This window comes from Schistocerca nitens, chromosome 5, assembly GCF_023898315.1.
Source record: "Schistocerca nitens isolate TAMUIC-IGC-003100 chromosome 5, iqSchNite1.1, whole genome shotgun sequence".
NCBI classification, from domain to species: Eukaryota; Metazoa; Arthropoda; class Insecta; order Orthoptera; family Acrididae; genus Schistocerca; species Schistocerca nitens.
The window spans coordinates 401,020,111-401,041,404 of record NC_064618.1 but is presented as its reverse complement, the minus strand read 5'-3'; the positions used below and the strand labels follow the sequence as shown (position 1 = coordinate 401,041,404).

Genomic DNA, 21,294 nt, shown 5'->3' with positions numbered 1-21,294 from the left:
CTATCTGGACAGTACCATGTTGCAAGAGAGGTGCATTGGCCCATGTGGTTTTCAACTTGTCAGTTTAGGTGCCTTTTATCAATGTTTTTGGGCATCTAATTGTGGTGTTCCTGTGCCCATGCTAATCTCTGTAGTTTGTGTTGAGCTATGGGCAGAGATACTGTAGTGGGACAGTGGTTCTGTAGACTAATGGAGAGGAGATTCACGTTGGCATGTCTGCTCACCTTCTGTTGTTGCTCAGGAGTGAGCTGGCGAGTGATTCTCTGCACTGTGGTCTGACTAACCACATGGTCAATGGCAATTGTTAGTTAGGCGTGAGACTCCATTCTGGCAGTGGCGGGTGACCACACGGTCACTGAAATGGAATATCCCACGCAGAGGGCATGGCAAGATCTGGCCATGATGAAAAGCACTGAAACTGTGATTTTTGTTCATCCTGCACTATAATGCCACACTAACAGCCAGTACAAGGACTGGTGAGTGCTAGTCATATAATGCATTGAATTATTCTGTTTTTCATGCTTGCAGAACGGCTCTTGCTCTCCAAAACAGCAGCTATCTCTAATTCAATTACCTACTCATGAATGTATGGCACAGAAGAGTAAATGACTTCCTGTTGTTATAAAATTAAAATACTAGTTAAATTATTATGTACCAATTTGTGAATTAAAAGTATATTAGTGTGCAACAAATGGATTATTTCAAATACCTATAAGCTAACTAATTACATAGTCTTCTGTTCTCCACACAAATGATCTACAGGAAAGAACAGGAGGAGCCTGTTAAAGTCATAGGTGTTCAAGTACTCACGTCGTAGGAGCATCAAGCTTTCGATGGTCATGAGGATCATACTCCTGGTGCTCAGCTGCATCAGTCTTGGCATGTGGTTGCTCTTTGGAGATGTTGTTCTGATGTCCACTTATTGTGAACACTCCATCTCGGCCGCTCGAGTCATCACTCGGTGAGCCCAATTCCACATCATGCATGGTGCTGTCGCCATTAGGTTGTCCAGGTGGCCTGGAAACGGACCATTCCCTGAAATTTAATACTTCACATAATCTTATGCGCAGTTCAACTACTATTGCAGAAACTAAGGAAACGTAAAATGTTATGAAAAAAGAAAATATTGTTGCTATGTGAAGTATCCCTCGTATCATACCTGGATCGAATCTACATGACAGACTAACACCTGTTGGTCTGGCACACTGGCAAGATTGATTATGGCTTTCAGGCGACTTCTTGCACTGGGTGGTTCCCAGTCTCCACGTAAGAAATTCTGATTCACAATCAGTTAACACACAGGACAAAATTTACAATTCACAGGCTGAAAGCACGCATGACTTTCCTTCCTTAGGTTAGTAAGCAACAGTGGTGGCAGGAAGGGCAACTGGCCACAAAATTAAATTTGGCAAATCTAAAAGCCATCAGACACTGTACATAGCAATAAATGTTAGAACAGAGGGATCGCAGTATCTCTGATGTATTTTGCTCCAGATATTGCTTTGGTACACTTGACTCTTGTACCTATCTGTTATCAAAGAACCGAGACAGGGAACTGTAAAGATGAAGTGGGTTCACCAGATAGACTGTCTTCAGGCAGAAATGAAAAGTATCGTCTGTTTCACAGGATACCCCCTAGCACCGGTTTGAGAACATTTTCCACACAAGTGATTTATCATTTGTGGAGCCTCCCCTCTGCCCACTTTTCCCTTATACACTTTCACTCATGCCAGTTTTCTCTACTAATTGTGATACACACTGTATACAAATCTTGCAATTAGGTGCCCTGTCACACCTCTCAGCTTTGTGCCACAAACTGTGGCTTGTGTCACTTGTGTCTTAAACTGGCCCTTGAGTATGTCCCTACCTGAGGTTAAACAAATCTCAAATGAAAGTTAGAAGATGAATTCTCGAACACTGAAACTGGTGAAGAAGCAATGGAAGAAGACAGGAAGCAAGTACACATAAGAATGTTGACACGGAGAAAATGAGGAAGCAAGAATACAGCAGATCGCCGAAGGAAGGTAGGCATTAGGACCAGATGGATGCCAATGAGAAAGACAACTTACCTTTAGAGCAATGGTGATGTCAAATATTGGCACAGAAATAATATATAGACACACAAAGGGTATTCAGTTGACATTCGAAGCTCGTATGTACTCATCTAATGCATCTGACTACAGAAGATTTTGGTTGGTCACTTGCAATTTTTCGTATTTGTACGTGGGCTTATTCTTTGCCATTTGTAAGGGTGCTAATATTGTTTACATACTTGTCGATGGGACATTTCTCTGAATTGACGCATTTACGCTACCCGGTACTTGTAGAATTACTGGTTTTTTTCCATTGAAAATGATGCTAACTGCTTTGAAACGAGCTTGCGAAACAAATACATGTAGGAGCTGCAAGGTGATATTACTTTTCCTCATATAAAGCGAGAATCTTTACAAGAACTGTAGGTCGGACGAGACCATTGCTTTTTCTTGCCCTCAATTGCCTCCGTTGTCCATTGGTGTTACATCCAGTTTATTTCATTGGTGTTACATCCAGTTTATTTCGTCTACACCTTCGAAACACCCACTAAACTACGACAGTACTTGTAAAACAAGCAAACCGTCTTATTGTCGCCAAAGTGTCTTTCGTGAGAAGCAGATACTACCAAGGAAACACGGTACAAGCAAAACACAATACCAGATTCACTTTCTTCAGATCAGTCGTCATCAAAAAGCGGGCCACATGCGGCCTGAATACAGTTTTCTTGCGGCCCGTGATTCTCACCCATATTTTATAATTATATGCGTGTAGCATCTAACAGCCGAATCCAAAAACGTCAACTAACGGTAAGAGCTTAGGAGTGTAATATTCCTCCTCAGGAACAAACAAACCCACAGAGTCAGTAATATTTCAAGAAGTGCTTAATTTTTGTTGACTTTCTTGAATTCGGCGTTGAGCTAAGTAAAGTTGGCCCCCTACCTCAGGGGCAGCCTGGTTGGAGGAAGTGAGAGGGGGAATGTTTCATTGTTTGTACTTTGTCTTCAGTGCTGAGAACTCAACGTGTGTGCGCGAATTCTACCGCTCAGCTGCTATGGTACTAAGTTTGATGCGGAAGCAACATGGATTCGTGAATGTGCATTATAGAAGCGGCCATTTGCAAGTGCGGCACTAAAAAAATCTTTGCGAACTAAGACGACGCTCGGCGCGGTGGCTGCTGGGAGCGACCGTTAAAAGAATTTTATATACGGCCGCTCCCATCAGCCATCACACCGAGTGTCACCTTAATTTGCACGGACTTGTTGGAGGGATTATGAAATTAAACTAAGGTGGTTGCAGCAAAATGCAGTGAGCAGAAGAAAAACTACATTCAAAAGTACTGCGCCGGCCGGAGTGGACGAACGGTTCTAGGCGCAACAGTCCTTAGGTTAGTTAGGTTTAAGTAGTTGTAAGTTGTAGGGGACTGATGACCTCAGACGTAAGTCCCATTGTGCTCAGAGCCATTTGAGCTATTTTTTGAAAAGTCCTGTAAACATTTGAGACTGTTAATTAGATCTGACATTGTCAGAAAATGAGAAACCGATCAAATAAAAATGTCTTATTTTTTTGTATGTACATTTTATAATTGAATGCAATCTCATTACGCATGGTTTTGAAATATGTGGTTTTTCATTGCTGTTTATTGAGTATTATATTAAAAGTGTTACATATACGGCGCTTCAGTCTGGAACCACGCGACAGCTACGGTCGCAGGTTCAAATCCTGCCTCGGGCATGGATGTGTGTGATGTTCTTAGGTTAGTTAGGTTTAAGTAGTTCTAAGTTCTATGGGATTGATGACCTCAGATGTAAAGTCCCATAGTGCTCACAGCCATTTGTTACATATACGGACACGATCCTAGCTACACAGAAAATACAGAGTTTTCACTTTCCGTAAGTGATCTTAGGATGGTTGCTTAGTCAACTAAACGAATCATCACATTCAAATATTTTACAATGTATACATTCTAGATAATTAAAAAATTTAAAAGATTTTTTTTAATTTGAAGAAATTTGTGATTGTGTCTCCTATTGCAAATGCATTAAAAATCAGTACAGTTACTGTTATTAATCATGCAATCATCCGCTCATAAAGATAACACATCACTTCGTCACCCAATAAGACTGTCACAACTTTGGGGTCGCTGAGGATGGCACCAATATGAAACGGAAGGGTCGACAAGATATATTGTAAATGGTGCAGAATTTTAACGAGGCCGGCCACGGTGGGTTCAGGGAGTTTCACCTGCCTCGAGATGACTGGATTTTAGTGTTGTCCTCATCATTTCATCATCATTCATGAAAGTGGCGAGATTGGACTGAGCAAGGTTGGGAATTTTTACGGGCACTGATAACCGCAGTTGAGCGCCCCACAAGCCAAACATCATCATCGAGGCCGGCAGCAAATTACGGCGCTCTTACTGTAACTAGTCTATTGGGATCTCATAATATACTAATTTATGTAGGTTACCAATTACTAATAAAATCGGTGTATAGGGTGATTCACGAAGATATGCAAATTTTTTGTAATACTTTATTCTACAAGTAAAACTAAAGAAAAAGTTCATATAAACATAGGACCGCAAATGTTGAGCTACGGATTTACGGCTAATAAAAGATTTTGCTTTAAATTTAGGAACATCGGTATTACGAAGCCATCGCAAAACTGTACGAGATTAAAGTAAAGCACGATTTCCATTTATTTTCCTGTTATTGATCTGATGAATGTCCCAGACGTGTATCTGCAGTAATTTTCCAGTTATGCTAAGTCGCTGCTGGGAATTGCGTAGCACTGTAGCATGTGGGTTTGCTTCAGACCACACGTGCTCGTTCAAATGGCTCTGAGCACTGTGGGGCTTAACTTCTAAGGTCATCAGTCCCTTGAACTTAGAACTACTAAACCTAACTGACCAAAGGGCATCACACACATCCATGCCCGCGGCAGGATTCGAACCTGCGACCGTAGCGGTCGCGCGGTTCCAGACTGTAGCGTCTGGAACCGCTCGGCCACCCCGGCCGCCCGTGCTCGATATGTAGTTTATACCATTTCGAGTAAACTGTATGTCATCAGTAAATAAAATGCATTTATGTACCTGCCGATTAGTATTTAACCAATTGCACAACTCCAAGCGTAGGGCAGGATCTCCTGGACGTAAATGATGCACTATTTGTTTATGGTAAGGATACATACTACTGTGTTTCAGTGTACACCACACCTTAGATTGTGAAATGCTTAATCGTGTACTAGTACCCGGGCTACGTTGAACAGCATCCATAATATCCTCATCATCGTCTTCATGTACAGAACGCTCGTACTGATTATGAACGCTAGGTGAAGAACCTGTCACCCGTAACATTCGTAATACTCCTCTAACGGTTCGTGCATTCGGAAGCCTCCGAGTTCGATCAAGTACGCGGTTTTCCTTAACTGCAGCCGTAGCATTATCGTCACATTTGCCGTAAGTAAACACCACATCGGCGTATTCCTCTCCCGCAAATTTGAAAGGCATCTCTACTTCATAAATAATCTTGTAAACTACAATAGTTACTATGTAGTTTCACTTAAATACACTGCTGTTATTATGATCTTTCACTGAACAATACAGAAAACTAACTCGTTGCAATAACGAGTGAAACAACTCACTAACGGTTGCCAACAATGACATAAACGTTTCAACATTCTTAATGAAAAGTAAACAAATGTATAATAATCTTTGCTTCTGTGGGGGTTCTGGAAAACTACTGCAGATACACGTCTGGGACATGATTTATTAGATTCACCACACCAATAACAAAAAAATAAATGGAAATCGTGCTTTCCTTTAACCTGTAACTCCGTAACTAAGCATTTGCGGACCTATGTTTATATGGACTTTTTTCCTCAGTTTTACTTATAGAATAACATATTTAAATATTTGCATATCTTCGTGTATCATCCTGTATATGCGGCCCGATGAGTCGCTGCACTGTCAGTATTGGCTTTTGAGCAAAAAAGTTTGACGACCATTGCTCTAGACCATTCAAAACTCACCCTAAATGTCCGCTGCAAGCGTCTTTATCCACTCCCATATGCGAATTATCGCAGTACGACATTTAATTCTGAAGAGTTCGTAATAGCAAATCCAGTGTCCACGGCCAGTGAATCTTTAGGATAGCATATGCATATTTACCGAGAAATTCCTTAAATCTACTGATACACTTGCGCAATTTGTTACAGAAATACAGAAACTAGTACTACGCAAGCAGGTAAACTTCAGCATATGTCGTACAAGGCACTTTGAGACACGTAAACAGACAAACACACACACAGCCTTTTTTCTGGAAGTTTTCCATGGATTTACCGTACCTGCAGGAACTGGAAATCGTCTATCTCTCTCTCTCTCTCTCTCTCTCTCACACACACACACACACACACACACACACACACAGACAGCCGGCCGATGTGGTCGAGCGGTTCTAGGCGCTACAGTCTGGAACCGCGCGACCGCTACGTTCGCAGGTTCGAATCCTGCCTCGGGCATGGGCGTGTGTGATGTCCTTAGATTAGTTACGTTCAAGTAGTTCTAAGTTCTAGGAGACTGATGACCTCAGAAGTTAAGTCCCATAGTGCTCAGAGCCATTTTTTGAACACACACACACACACACACTAGGCAAGCATAATCTCATCTGGAGGTTTCCCTTGGTTTTAACGCAAATGAAGGAACAGGAAATTCCTTCCTAACATTCCAGATTGGAAACCCTTCAGCCTCAGCCCATGGTGTTCTGGATGCATCATAGATCTGAGGGTATCCTGCTATCTTGGACAGGGAATGAGGACTGAAAAAAACTATGTTGTGCTGCTGGGTATCATCGTTTGTTTATAAATTAATAGTAGCTTGATAACGTTGTATATTGAAATGGGACTACCTTCCCACTCCTATCTGAAATTCCTTCCTCATGTCAACATCCTCTGAAGAGGCCATTTTAGCTCGAAATTTTAACTTTCTGAACTTTATACTGCTATGTCAATATCATGTTCCAGGAGTAAACTGCCCTTTAAAAAATTACTACTGATGAGTTTACTATCTCAGATTAAATTTCACATTAATGTGCTATCCGATTTATATTAGCAACTACGGGCTACGGAGAGTAACCCGTTTGTTAATAATCCAGCTTCGAAATTTCGTTTTATAAATTATAGAGCACAGCAATCAGTCGTCCTTTTTTGCAGAGGGCGCCATACAGCCAATCGATATGTTCTCCACACAGCCTACCTTCATTATACAGTAGTATCCAAAGAACTATGACTGACATGCATTGAGGCTATAAAATAGTGGTATGTAATCTAATGTATAAGCCATATGGGTTATGCCACGAGTTTTAACTTTTTATAGTATCGCCTGACCATGCACTTCTTGTATTTTGTAGCACTGATAATGGCTAGGCACTAGCCGAAATCTGGATTTGCCAAATAAAACCTGCGAAAAAGAACGGCTGAGTCGGTGGGTGCATCCACGTTCTTAATGGAAAGTAAACAGTTCAAATATCTTGATATGAACTGTGGAGTCATGTTGCACCATATATCCTTGAAAATTTACCTCTCTCTTATTTTTGAAAAGCTACGATGTTCATTCATTATACCCATGTAAAATGATAGCTCTACTTGAGAGCAAACCGAAATACTGTAAATAATATTTTATTCAAAGTGATTTGTTTATAATTAAATAAATGTAATTTAAATTGATGTATTGTAAATTCACTGAAATTGAATATGAAATTAAGTAAACATTTCCAAACTGAATAGCAGAGCATTAGACCAATATGTGGCCCATTTTTTGATGTATATAACCAAAATCATCTCATGACTTACAATCGGTACTTTGTAAATCTTACATTCAACAATATATTCGATTGATTTGTTTTATATAAAAGGAAGTGGCGCATGAGCAACGAGGTGGATCTCTATTATTGTCTTTCGGGAGCTGTTTATGTGAGAGTCTTTCCGAGGTTGTCAGACGGCCAATGATATTCCACATATGTAGTTGATAATCAGTCACAATGAATGACAAGAAAAGACGCGGTATTCAAGGACTTTCTGAGGATATCAAAGGTGAGTATCTCATCGTATGGATCAGCTAAGCTTTTATGTGAATATTCATTAACTATGACTGAAATTTTCTAGTTTCACTCGTCTTCTTACTTGTGAAGGGTAGAGGACCTAATTATTAAGTTGCTCCGATAGTATAATTGTGAATTCAATATTACCACTGTCCAACTATAGTTAGAACTTGAGAAACTGTACATTTTTTCTCACTCAGTATCAGTGGTAATTAAAATGCTTCCCTCCTCTCACATTTAAGGGTGGCATCTGAACGCGCGCGCGCGCGCGCACACACACACACACACACACACACACACACACACACACACACACACAGGCTTTCTCTCAGTATAGTGTGTATTCATCTACTTGTCTCTTAAAATATATTCTGTCTTATCTATACTGTGCGGCTGGTCCTGGCAGAGGTTCGAGTCCTCCCTCGGGCATGGGTGTGTGTGTTTGTCCTTAGGATAATTTAAATTAAGTAGTGTGTGAGCTTAGGGACTGATGACCTTAGCAGTTAAGTCCCATAAGATTTGACACACATTTGAACATTTTTTTTTTTTTGTCTTACCTATGATTATCAAAACCGAGATTAGTCAACCCCAGGCACTCGACATTGTTCTGCTCCTTCGTCAGGTTGGTTTTCTCTAGACGTGGCATCTTTATCTGAAACACAAAGAACAAACCGTGAGACAGGTTAACAACTTGTTCTGAGGATCGTGGGTACATTGCAATTTGTAGATGTCACGGAAAATTGTGTTTTTTTTTTTTTTTTTAATGAAATGACATACTGAAATGCCAAGATCCGGGTTTATTATAACATCCGTAAGTCGTATGAAACACGTTAAATGTAAGGATTTCTACAGAAAAGATGTCACACATGAACCAGTTAACTCTTTGATTCATGAGACTTACGAGTCCTCTAAATGATCAACTATGCATTAAAATTATCTGAGGTGAAAATAATGATACTGCAGATTTCCTTTGAGAAGGTATTAGGGAATGATTACAGCACTTCTAGTCAGCGAAAAACGAACGCTTACTGACAAGGTACAACGCCTGTAACATTTAATAGTTTCGCAGTTCCATCACTACTATGTCGATAGCAAATCATTTCTTTTTTTGTATGCACGTGTGTTGCGAAGTGAACATGACGCTGGAAGTTACTTGACGGAGTGTTCTTGTTGCCGTAAGTTCCTAATCCTGTAGCCAGCTCTTTGACCTACTGGGACAGCGTTAAGGCACAAATCGCCTGCTTGCGACACGAGCCGGGCATAGTCGCATCTGCGCATCAAATTAACGAACACGGATTCAGTCTAAGCGTGATTGCCAGCTGATTTGCTATAAGCGTTCACGCGAATATTTTGCCGTTTTCCACTTTTGCGTTAAGTAACTTATACTTTATTAAACGGCAGGCAAAGAAACGAACACAGACATAATTAGAAACTCGTTACGAAAACACTGAGAGACCTGCAGGTAATCAGTGCCTGGTATGACTTTGTTAGCTGGCCGTAAACGTGAATAAATTAGTAATTAATTACATTAGTAACGCGTGTAAATAGAGGAGAATCGTTTGACTACGCGATCGGCGATAAGTTACTGGAATTATTCACAATCTTGAGGTATGTGGGAGCCTCCTTTTGGATTGACTTGGGATGAAATGGCTACATTCGCTGCCTGAAAAAAAAAAAAAAAAAAAAGCGATGCACCCAGAAGACATGGTCGGAAATCAACGTACGAGAGGCGTTTGAAAAGTCCGTGCAAAAATAAAAACTACTTACTTGTTTGGGGTAACCCTTCTTTATTTTTCGATAGTCTCCTTGTAAACTTATACACTTCGTCCAACGCTGTTCTAATTTGTTGATCCCTTCCGAATAATAGGAATTGTCCAAGTCTGAAAAATAGCTATTAGTTGCTGCAACCACCTCCTCGTTTGAATAAACTCTTTGTCCCACCAGCCATTTCTTCAAGTTGGGGAACAAAGAGCAATCCGAGGGAGCCAAGTCTGGAGAATAGAGGGGATTTGAAACGAGTTGGAATCCTATTTCCAACAATTTTGCGACCACAACTGCTGAGGTGTGTGCTGTTGCATTATCGTGATGGAAAAGTTTTTCGCTGACCAATCGCCGGCGTTTTTCTTGCAGCTCAGTTTTCAGGCGGTCCAATAGCGATGAACAATATGCACGTGTAATAGTTTTACCCTTTTCCAGATAGTCGATGAGGATTATCCCTTGCGAATCCCAAAAGACAGTCGCCATAACCTTTCCAGCCGAAGGAATGTTAACACCACAAACGTAAACTGCCGAGTGTGGAATGGTGCCGTGACCAGGAAGCATGGACTGATGATGAATGGCGTCGAGTGGGGTTTAGCAATGACTTGCAGTTCTGCATTAACCAGGAAGAGCATCATCGGTGAGTATGTACTCGACCTTAGGAGGGACGTCCCATTCTTCCAATGTTATGAACAGATGTAGTGGTCTTACTCCTGTGATCAAGGTGTGGGAAGCCATCGCGTATTACTTCAGGTCACTGCATAGTGACAGAGGGAAATCTCATGGCACATGCCCTCTGCCCTCATGTGTTACCTCTGTGGTGACATTTTTCAAGAAGGCAATGCTCTTCAACACATGGCACGTGTCTCCAAAAATGTCTGCGTGATGTTGAGGTACTTCCATGACCAGCAAGGTCTCCAGATGTGTTCCCAATAGAACACGTGTGGAACCAATTAGAATGTCAACCCTGTCCCAGAGTCAGTATCCAGGATATATGGAGCCAGTTACAACAATTGTGGACCAGATTGCCTCAGAAGAGGATGCAATAGCTTTATGATGCTCTTCCCATCCAAACCAGTGGATGCATGCAGACCAGACAGAATGCAACGTCATACTGATAAGTGGGGTTACAGTGGCAAGTTTTGACTCAATTTTGTATGCATTAAAATAACATCAGATACCCCGTCAACCTGTTAAATTTCATTTCAGCAACGTATAAAAGCAGTTTACTGGTTATTGTTGTAGCTAAATGTTGACTATGACTTTCATTATCCAGTCAGTACCAGTGCACGCTTTCGTGGTGACAATTACTGTGTGTCCACATTGATTGGAATATTTCTTTTTAATTGCTAAAAATAACACTTGAAATTACGTACATACTGTACATTTTCTGTGCATGATACGTAAGACTGTCTTTGATCCACATAAATATACAATGGCAAGCCAAAACTTTATGACCACTGCCTTCCACAAAATCGCCTGGTGGCGTTGGGGGCACACCACGTGGTAAGGAAAAACCGGAGCAGAGAAGGATGGGGGACTGCCCTAGCCAAAACATGGGCTGCAAATGGGGAAATCCATTGAGATAAGCTACTGTGACAAAATGCGGATTATTATTATGCAGAGCCTGTGAACGAGTATCTCGAAAACGGTGAAGCTGGTCGAATGTTCGCGTGCTACTGTCGTGAGAATCTACAGAAAGAGGTAGAAGGACGGTGCAACTACCGCTAGGTGTTAAATGGTTGGACGTCCGCGACTTTTCACAGAACCTGGCATTTGGAGGCTTTTCTGCTCTGTAAAATAGGGTGGGTGGTGATCTGTGGTATCGTGGCTGAAAGACCACAATGCTGGTGCACGCACAACTGTTTCGGAGCACACTGTTCCTAGTACATTGTTGAACATGGAGCTCTGCAACAGACCACCCCTACGTGTTCACAAGCTGAGCCAACGGCATCATCAGTTACACTTGCAGTGGCCGCAGTGTAACCTTCTCACAAAAATAATTAAATGAATTTTAAATATGAATAAATGAATGTGATTCTCCACACGAATTTTAAAAATATCAATAATGAATGTGATTCTAATTTAATGTAACCTCTGAACAAAATTGGTTGCCATTTATTGTCTCCGTGCAGAAATGCATTCACATTTGATGTACCCACAAAATTCTTTTCTCATTGAATGTAAGCTCGAAACAGAAAAATTCCTAAACCCCAAAATAATAAAAATTCAGTAACCTGGTAAATTTTAGGACGACAGCAGCGCTGCGTCACGGCCCTGTGAATAAAAAAGCAAAAATTCTTACCTCAATAAAAAAGGCGAATATATCTGCTCTTACATAAAAAATTTTCGGCACATCTCCGTGCAATGCTGGCCTATACATTTGTGATTCGTGAAAGGAATGTTCATGCATTGGATAAATTCCTTAAATTGAAATGAAAGCTTTTTAAAAAAATTACTTTATATTATAAAAATTATTATTAAGGCTTTTGACAATGTTAACTGGAATACTCTCTTTCAAATTCTGAAGGTGGCAGGGGTAAAATACAGGGAGCGAAAGGCTATTTACAATTTGTACAGAAACCAGATGGCAGTTATAAGAGTCGAGGGGCATGAAAGGGAAGCAGTGGTTGGGAAAGGAGTGGGACAGGGTTGTTGCCTCTCCCCGATGTTATTCAATCTGTATATTGAGAAAGCAGTAAAGGAAACAAAAGAAAAATTCGGAGTAGGTATTAAAATCCATGGAGAAGAGATAAAAACTTTGAGGTTCGCCGATGACATTGTAATTCTGTCAGAGACAGCAAAGGACTTGGAAGAGCAGTTGAACGGAATAGACAGTGTCTTGAAAGGAGGATATAAGATGAACATCAACAAAAGCAAAACGAGGATAATGCAATGTAGTCGAATTAAGTCGGGTGATGCTGAGGGAATTAGATTAGGAAATGAGACACTTAAAGTAGTAAAGGAGTTTTGCTATTTAGGGAGTAAAATAAGTGATGATGGTCGAAGTAGAGAGGATATAAAATGTAGACTGGCAATGGCAAGGAAATCGTTTCTGAAGAAGAGAAATTTGTTAACATCTGGTATAGATTTAAGTGTCAGGAAGTCGTTTCTGAAAGTATTTGTATGGAAGTGAAACATGGACGATAACCAGTTTGGACAAGAAGAGAATAGAAGCTTTCGAAATGTGGTGCTACAGAAGAATGCTGAAGGTAAGGTGGGTAGATCACGTAACTAATGAGGAGGTATTGAATAGGATTGGGGAGAAGAGAAGTTTGTGGCACAACTTGACTAGAAGAAGGGATCGGTTGGTAGGACATGTTTTGAGGCACCAAGGGATCACAAATTTAGCATTAGAAGGCAGCGTGGAGGGTAAAAATCGTAGAGGGAGACCAAGAGATGAATACACCAAGCAGATTCAGAAGGATGTAGGTTGCAGTAGGTACTGGGAGATGAAGAAGCTTGCACGGGATAGAGTAGCATGGAGAGCTGCATCAAACCAGTCTCAGGACTGAAGACCACAACAACAACAGTTATTAAGGCATTTTTTAAAAAAATTGGATGACAGTTCACATACATTACTAGATATGCGCGAGGCTGCTTCTTTACCTTCTACAATAATACTCATCCTCCAGAATCCCGACCAGAGCAGACTGCAGACATGCGCAGATACGCGCAGACTACCGCAGACTACTGCAGACTAGCGACAAGCAACAATTAACAACATACTGCTCTCTGGTCAGAGACTCTCCTATGCCTTGCCTATTGCAGGCAGCGCATACCTCTTACAACAGGACCATCGAGATTCGACTGTCGATCAATGGAAAAGTGTCGGCTCTTCGGGTGAATCATGTTTTTGCTACACTAGGTCCATGGTCATCTTCACAAACGCCGTCATCGAGGTGAACGGCGGCTCCAGATGTGCAGCACACCACGGACGCAGGCTGGTGGGAGTAGTATTACGCTATGGGAGACATTCTCCGGCGGTTGCATGGGACCTATGGTAGTACTCGAAGACACGCTGCAGCTGCGACTGCCTACATCCCTTCATGCTTGATGTTTTCCGCGACGGTGATGTCATCTTTCAGCAGTATAGTTGTCCGTGTCCCGGAGCCAGAACCACGCTACAGTGGTTTGAGGAGCGTTACAATGAAGTCAAGTTGATGTCTCGGCGACCAGATTCGCCTGATGTAAATCCCATGGAACCCATCTGGTTCTCTATCGGCCGCCATCACTGCATACGCAATTCAGCGGCCCGTTACTTACATGAATTACGTCACTTGTACGTTGACATCTAACGCCACATACCTCGATAAATCTACCAACAAGCTGTCGGATCCCTGATACGCAGAATAAGTGATGTATTTCGTTCCAAAGACGGACAAACAAGCTATTAAGCAGGTGGTCATAATGATTTGGCTCATCAATGTAAACGAATCCAACACATCCAATATGTAAAGGGTGTTTTTGTAATTACCGCTACCAGTGGTTTATGGTGTGGGTTCCTGTAGTCATGTCCTAGTTCATGAACCACGGGCAACGTATGAGTGGCCAAGTAAGTGGTCCCGACAGTCGGGATAACAGTTACTTTAGAATAAGGCTGGGCATCTCGGACGTATTCTGAGTCGTGGTCTCGAAAACGAATCTAGTGTCCCTAGTGCGCCACCGATCTAGATCTGAGTCACCAGACAAGTGTACTCTCTAAAGGATTAATTATGGGTCTGAATCTCCGTCTGTCTCATTATCTGAAGCAGTCACAGATGTGTAAAATTTCTGTATCTGCTGCAAAATTCTTTCCGAATATCCTTCGCAATCTTACCTACGCTTTACAGCGAACATTATTAGCGGCGACGTCATGTACCCGCGATGCCATCGCTCCTTTTTTGTTTACCAACATCTCATTGTGGCATAGTGTTATAGTAAGGTAGTTTTAAATACCGGTTTCAAGGGAGCGCTGACTGGGTCTTCCCTATGCAGGCTGTGTGTACGCCATCATTTACAATACACACAGTGTGTATTCTACGTCTTCATCTACATCTCTACTTCGCTAGCTACCGTACTGTATGTCATGGCGGGTACATATTCGACCTGTGTAATTTCTTATCAGCCCCCCCCCCCCCCCCCCACATCTCTCCACCGTATTCTATTCCAGTCTCAGATGGTACACAGAAAGAAAAATTGCTGGTATCCTACAGTATGAGCCTGAATTTCTCTAATTTTGGCGTTTTGGCCATTATCGGAGACATATATTTGAGGCAGCAATATTCGCACAGTCCAAGCTGGCGTTCGTTGCGGTGGATGATGCGAGAGCGACCGTAAAGACATTACCCATTTACAGCCGCCCCAATCAACCACTGCGACGAGCGTCAGCTCATACTGCACAAAAGTATTGTTTTCCCTCACAGGTTTTTGATCTTGGACTCTCCGAGTTACAAAAGCTCTCAGTCATTCACAACGTATTCCTTGTAAAGTTATCACTAAGAATGTGCAGTGTTGGCAAATCGTCGATGCTGATTTAGATTTCATAATCGACCTATAAATATCGAAAGACAGTAATAATAGATCGAAAAATATCGATCTTAAACGAATACTTTGAACGGCGTAAAAGGCAACATGTAGAAACATCTACTCTCTTTTTTATTACTCAATAAATATAGCAATAATTAACAGCACATATCATAAAACTTTTTGTCTACAGACTGAAATCCTCTTTTATTTCCTTTTGTTAGTTACAGTAACGACCCAGGTAAAAACTGATTCTTATCCTACTACTCATTCCACATTTAACGTAATATGGAATTATCCAACATTTTTGTAGTGTATTTCGATCCAAAGTAAGTGTCAAAACATGAGAAATAAAGTATCAGCAACAGGTGAAATGACTCATCAGCTAGTACGACGTTCCAGCACTGCGCATTATTCCCTCCGTTAATGCTCGGAGCCAGGTGGCACAGTGGTTAGCACTCTGGTCTTGCATTTGGGGCCGCGCGGGGTAGCCGCGCGGTCTTAGGTGCCAAGTCACGGTCCGTGCGGCTCTCCCCCCCCCCCCCCCCTCGGGAGGTTGGAGTGCTCCCTCAGGCATGGGTGTGTATTGTCCATAGCGTAAGAAGTTAGTTTCACTTAGATTAAGTAGTGAGTAAGCCTAGGGACAGATAACCTCAGCAGTTTGGTCCCATAAGACCTTACCACTACGAGAAATCGTATTTGGGAGGACGACGGCTCAAACTCACGTCCGGCCATTCTGATTTAGGTTTTCCGTGATTTTCCTGAACTGAACTGCTTCGGGTAAATGCCGGGATTATCCCTTGGAAAGAGCATGGTCGTCTTCCTTCCCCATCCTTCCCAAGTCCGATGGGACCGATGACCTCGGAGTTTGGTCCCCTCCCCCAAATCAACCAACCAACCATCATCGTTAATGTTAAAAGAGACCGCGTGTAAATGAAAGGGAGTTCAAAGTGTACACCATTTGAAATAACTATCTTTCAAAGTAATAATCGATAAGAATAAAATTATTCCAGAACTGGTAGGACACAAATAACTGAAAAACCTTAATTTGGATGTGTTGAAGCAATTTTGACTATTTTTCAACCGTGACTATCTCAAGAATTGTGTAACGGTTTTTTTTTTTTTTGTGGGATTTACATCAGACAAATCTGGTCGCCGAGACATCAACTTGACTTCATTGTAACGCTCCTCAAACCACTGTAGCGTGGTTATGGCTCCGGGACACGGACAACTATGAAGTCAAGTTGACGTCTCGGCGACCAGATTCGCCTGATGTAAATCCCATGGAACCCATCTGGTTCTCTATCGGCCGCCATCACTGTATACGCAATTCAGCGGCCCGTTATTTACGTGAATTACATCACTTGTACGTTGACATCTGACGCCACATACCTCGACAAATCTACCAACAAGCTGTCGGATCCCTGATACGCAGACTCAATTATGTATTTCGTTCCAAAGTCGGACAAACAAGCTATTAAGCAGGTGGTCATAATGATTTGGCTCAACAGTGTAAACGGAACCAACACATCCAATATGTAAAGGGTTTTTTTGTAATTACCGCTACCAGTGGTTTATGGTATGGGTTCCTGTAGTCATGTCCTAGTTCATGAACCACGGGCAACGTATGAGTGGCCAAGTAAGTGGTCCCGACAGTCGGGATACCAGTTACTTTGGAATAAGGCTGGGTATCTCGGACATATTCTGAGTCGTGGTCACCTTTGTGCTCATACGGCCAAGACTACCAAATCCACCGGTTAGTCCCTCAACCGTTAGGAGTAAAACCCAATGGGACTCGGGGCAAGTAAGGCTAGCAACCTGCTTCCCCGGTACTTTAAATATGATGCTGGCAACAATCAGAGCAAAATGCCTCGGACCTTTGGAGGTGACGGAGTCCCACCTCTAACTGACGAACCAGGGACTCCTAAGATACGACTTGGCAGACAAATGGTAATGAGATGGGGAGCTATTAATATCAATGGGGGCTACTCTGGGAAGGAGGTAGAGCTGGCAGAGGCTGCAAGTAAGATGGGGCTGGACGTTTTAGCTGTTAGTAACATTCGGGTAAGGGGTGAGAAAGAAGAGGAAGTGGGAGAATACAAGGTCTACCTGTCAGGAGTCAAAGCAGGAGTAGCAAAATGGTGTGTAGGGCTTTACATCAGGAAAGAAATGGAACCCAACGTAGTTGCAATAACGTATGTAAACGAACGACTGATGTGGATGGATTTGACAGTGTCTAGCAAGAAAATTAGGATTGTGTCAGTACACTCGCATTGTGAAGGGACAGATCAAGATAAGATGGATAGTTTTTATGAGGCACTCAGTGATGTAGTTGTTAAAGGACAAGGACACTGTTCTGCTCATGGGTGATTTTAACGCCAGGATTGGAAATCGAACAGAAGGGTATGAAAAGGTTATGGGTAAATTTGGAGAGGCTATGGAGGCCAACAGGAACGGGAAAAAACTCTTGGATTTCTGTGCCAAATGGGCTTAGTAATCACAAACTCCTTTTTTAAACATAAGAACATTCACTGGTACACTTGGGAAGGCAGGGGAACCAGAGCTGTCATTGACTACATAATAACAGATCAGGAAGGCTGTGAGGGACACACGTGTATTCAGGGGATTCTTTGATGACACTGATCACTATTTAATCTGCAGTAAAATTGGGATTGTGAGGCCGAAAGTGCAGGAGGTCAGGTCCATATGTAGGAGGATAAGAGTGGAGAAACTTCAGGACAAGGAAATCAGGCACAAGTACATAACAGCGATCTCAGAAAGGTACCAGTTAGTTGAATGTAGTCAATTACAGTCATTGGAAAAGGAATGGACAAGGTACAAGGACACAGTACTAGAAGTGGCTAAGGAATGTCTTGGAACAGTAGTGTGTAAAAGTATGATGAAGCAAACAGCTTGGTGGAATGACACAGTCAAGGCAGCCTGTAAAAGGAAAAAGAAGGCGTATCAAAAATGGCTACATACTAGAACTCAGGTAGTCAGAGAAAGTTATGTTGAAGAAAGAAACAAAGCCAAACAGATAATTGCAGAATCCAAGAAGAAATCTTGGGAAGACTTTGGAAACAGGTTGGAGACTATGGGTCAAGTTGCTGGAAAACCATTCTGGAGTGTAATTAACAGTCTTCGAAAGGGAGGTAAGAAGGAAATGACAAGTATTTTGGACAGGTCAGGAAAACTGCTGGTGAATCCTGTGGATGCTTTGGGCAGATGGAGGGAATATTTTGAAGAGTTGCTCAATGTAGGTGAAAATACGATCAGTAATGTTTCAGATTTCAAGGTAGAATGGGATAGGAATGATGATGGAAATAGGATCACATTTGAGGAAGTGGAGAAAATGGTCAATAGATTGCAGTACAATAAAGCAGCTGGGGTGGATGAAATTAAGTCGGAACTCATCAAATACAGTGGAATGTCAGGTCTTAAATGGCTACACAGGATAATTGAAATGGCCTGGGAGTCGGGTCAGGTTCCATCAGACTGGACAAAAGCAGTAATCACACCAATCTTTAAACATGGAAACAGAAAAGATTGTAACAACTACAGAGGTATCTCTTTAATCAGCGTTGTGGGTAAAATCTTCTCAGGTATTGTTGAAAGGAAAGTGCGAGTATTAGTTGAAGACCAATTGGATGAAAATCAGTGTGGGTTTAGGCCTCTTAGAGGTTGTCAGGACCAGATCTTTAGCTTACGGCAAATAATGAAGAAGTGTCATGAGTGGAACAGGGAATTGTATCTATGCTTTATAGATCTAGAAAAGGCATATGACCGGGTTCCTCGGAGGAAGTTATTGTCTGTTCTACGAGATTATGGAATAGGAGGCAAACTTTTGCAAGCAATTAAAGGTCTTTACATGCATAGTCAGGCAGCAGTTAGAGTTGACGGTAAACTGAGTTCATGGTTCAGAGTAGTTTCAGGGGTAAGACAAGGCTGCAACCTGTCTCCACTGTTGTTCATATTATTTAAGGATCATATGTTGAAAACAATAGACTGGCTGGGTGAAATTAAGATATGTGAACACAAAATAAGCAGTCTTGCATATGCGGATGACTTAGTTGTGATGGCAGATTCGATTGAAAGTTTGCAAAGTAATATTTCAGAGCTAGATCAGAAATGTAAGGACTATGGTATGAAGATTAGCATCTCCAAAACGAAAGTAATGTCAGTGGGAAAGAAATATAAACGGATTGAGTGCCAAATAGGAGGAACAAAGTTAGAACAGGTGGACGGTTTCAGGTACTTAGGATGCATATTCTCACAGGATGGCAACATAGTGAAAGAACTGGAAGCGAGGTGTAGCAAAGCTAATGCAGTGAGCGCTCAGCTACGATCTACTCTCTTCTGCAAGTAGGAAGTCAGTACGAAGACTAAGTTATCTGTGCACCGCTCAATCTTTCGACCAACTTTGTATCGGAGCGAAAGCTGGGTGGATTCAGGTTACCTTATCAACAAGGTTGAGGTTACGGATATGAAAGTAGCTAGGATGATTGCAGGTACTAGTAGATGGGAACAATGGCAGGAGGGTGTCCACAATGAGGAAATCAAAGAAAATCTGGGAATGAACTCTATAGATGTAGCAGTGAGGGCGAACAGGCTTAGATGGTGGGGTCATGTTACACGCGTGGGAGAAGCAAGGTTACCCAAGAGACTCATGGGTTCAGCAGTAGAGGGTAGGAGGAGTCGGGGCAGACAAAGGAGAAGGTACCTGGATTCGGTTAAGACTGATTTTGAAGTAATAGGTTTAACATCAGAAGAGGCACCAATGTTAGCGCTGAATAGGGGATCGTGAAAGAAATTATAAGGGGGCTATGCTCCAGACTGAACGCTAAAATGCATAATCAGTCTTAAATGATGATGATGATTACCGCTACCAGTCACAAACTTTGTCAACTATTGTATTATTTATTTATTTAGCGCCACGTTTCGAGGTTAACCTCATCTTCAGGCTAAATGGCATTACAAAAACAACTTTCAAATAAGGCAATACCGATGTTACATAGTCTTTTCGTACAGTCTGTGGTCACCTTTTTTCTTCTGCTGTGGCAGTCTCGTAGTGATGCGCTGGGGTGCCTCCATTTTCGGGCCTCTCCTGGTCACTGTTCACAAATTGTCACTAACATAGCAGTAACTTGGAAACACGATCACCAACAGTTCTGCAGTGCAGTCGAAACATGTCGCTAAATAAATAAGTTTGTAACTGGTAGCGGTAAATAAAAAAAAGCCTTTACACAATTCTTGAGACAGTCACGGTTGAAAAATAGTCAAAATTGCTTCAACACATCCAAATTAAGGTTTTTCAGTTATTTGTGTCCTACCAGTTCTGGAATAATTTTATTCTTATCGATTATTACTTTGAAAGATAGTTATTTCAAATAGTGTACACTTTGAACTTCCTTTCATTTACACGCGGTCTCTTTTAACATTAACGATGATGGTTGGTTGGTTGATTTGGGGGAGGGGACCGAACTCCGAGGTCATCGGTCCCATCGGACTTGGGAAGGATGGGGAAGGAAGACGACCATGCTCTTTCCAAGGGATAATCCCGGCATTTACCCGAAGCAGTTCAGTTCAGGAAAATCACGGAAAACCTAAATCAGAATGGCCGGACGTGAGTTTGAGCCGTCGTCCTCCCAAATACGATTTCTCGTAGTGGTAAGGTCTTATGGGACCAAACTGCTGAGGTTATCTGTCCCTAGGCTTACTCACTACTTAATCTAAGTGAAACTAACTTCTTACGCTATGGACAATACACACCCATGCCTGAGGGAGCACTCCAACCTCCCGAGGGGGGGGGGGGGGGGGGAGCCGCACGGACCGTGACTTGGCACCTAAGACCGCGCGGCTACCCCGCGCGGCCCCAAATGCAAGACCAGAGTGCTAACCACTGTGC

The 21,294-nt window shown here is 42.1% G+C and overlaps 1 protein-coding gene across 5 annotated transcripts in view; it reads right to left on the bottom strand.

Annotated features, from left to right (window-relative positions):
• The window catches only part of LOC126259391 (proton-coupled amino acid transporter-like protein CG1139), a 284,611-nt gene that overhangs the window by 67,345 nt on the left and 195,972 nt on the right, over positions 1-21,294 (bottom strand). For 3 of the 5 annotated variants that reach the window (XM_049956154.1, XM_049956153.1, XM_049956155.1), the window contains exons 2-3: positions 8,684-8,778; positions 811-1,035 (exon numbers count right to left, since the gene is read on the bottom strand). In XM_049956154.1, coding sequence (XP_049812111.1) covers positions 811-1,035; positions 8,684-8,772 — 314 coding nt within the window. In that variant the 5' untranslated portion in view covers positions 8,773-8,778. The remainder of the gene's footprint in view (positions 1-810; positions 1,036-8,683; positions 8,779-21,294) is intronic. The other 2 variants (XM_049956157.1, XM_049956156.1) reach the window with 1 other exon arrangement.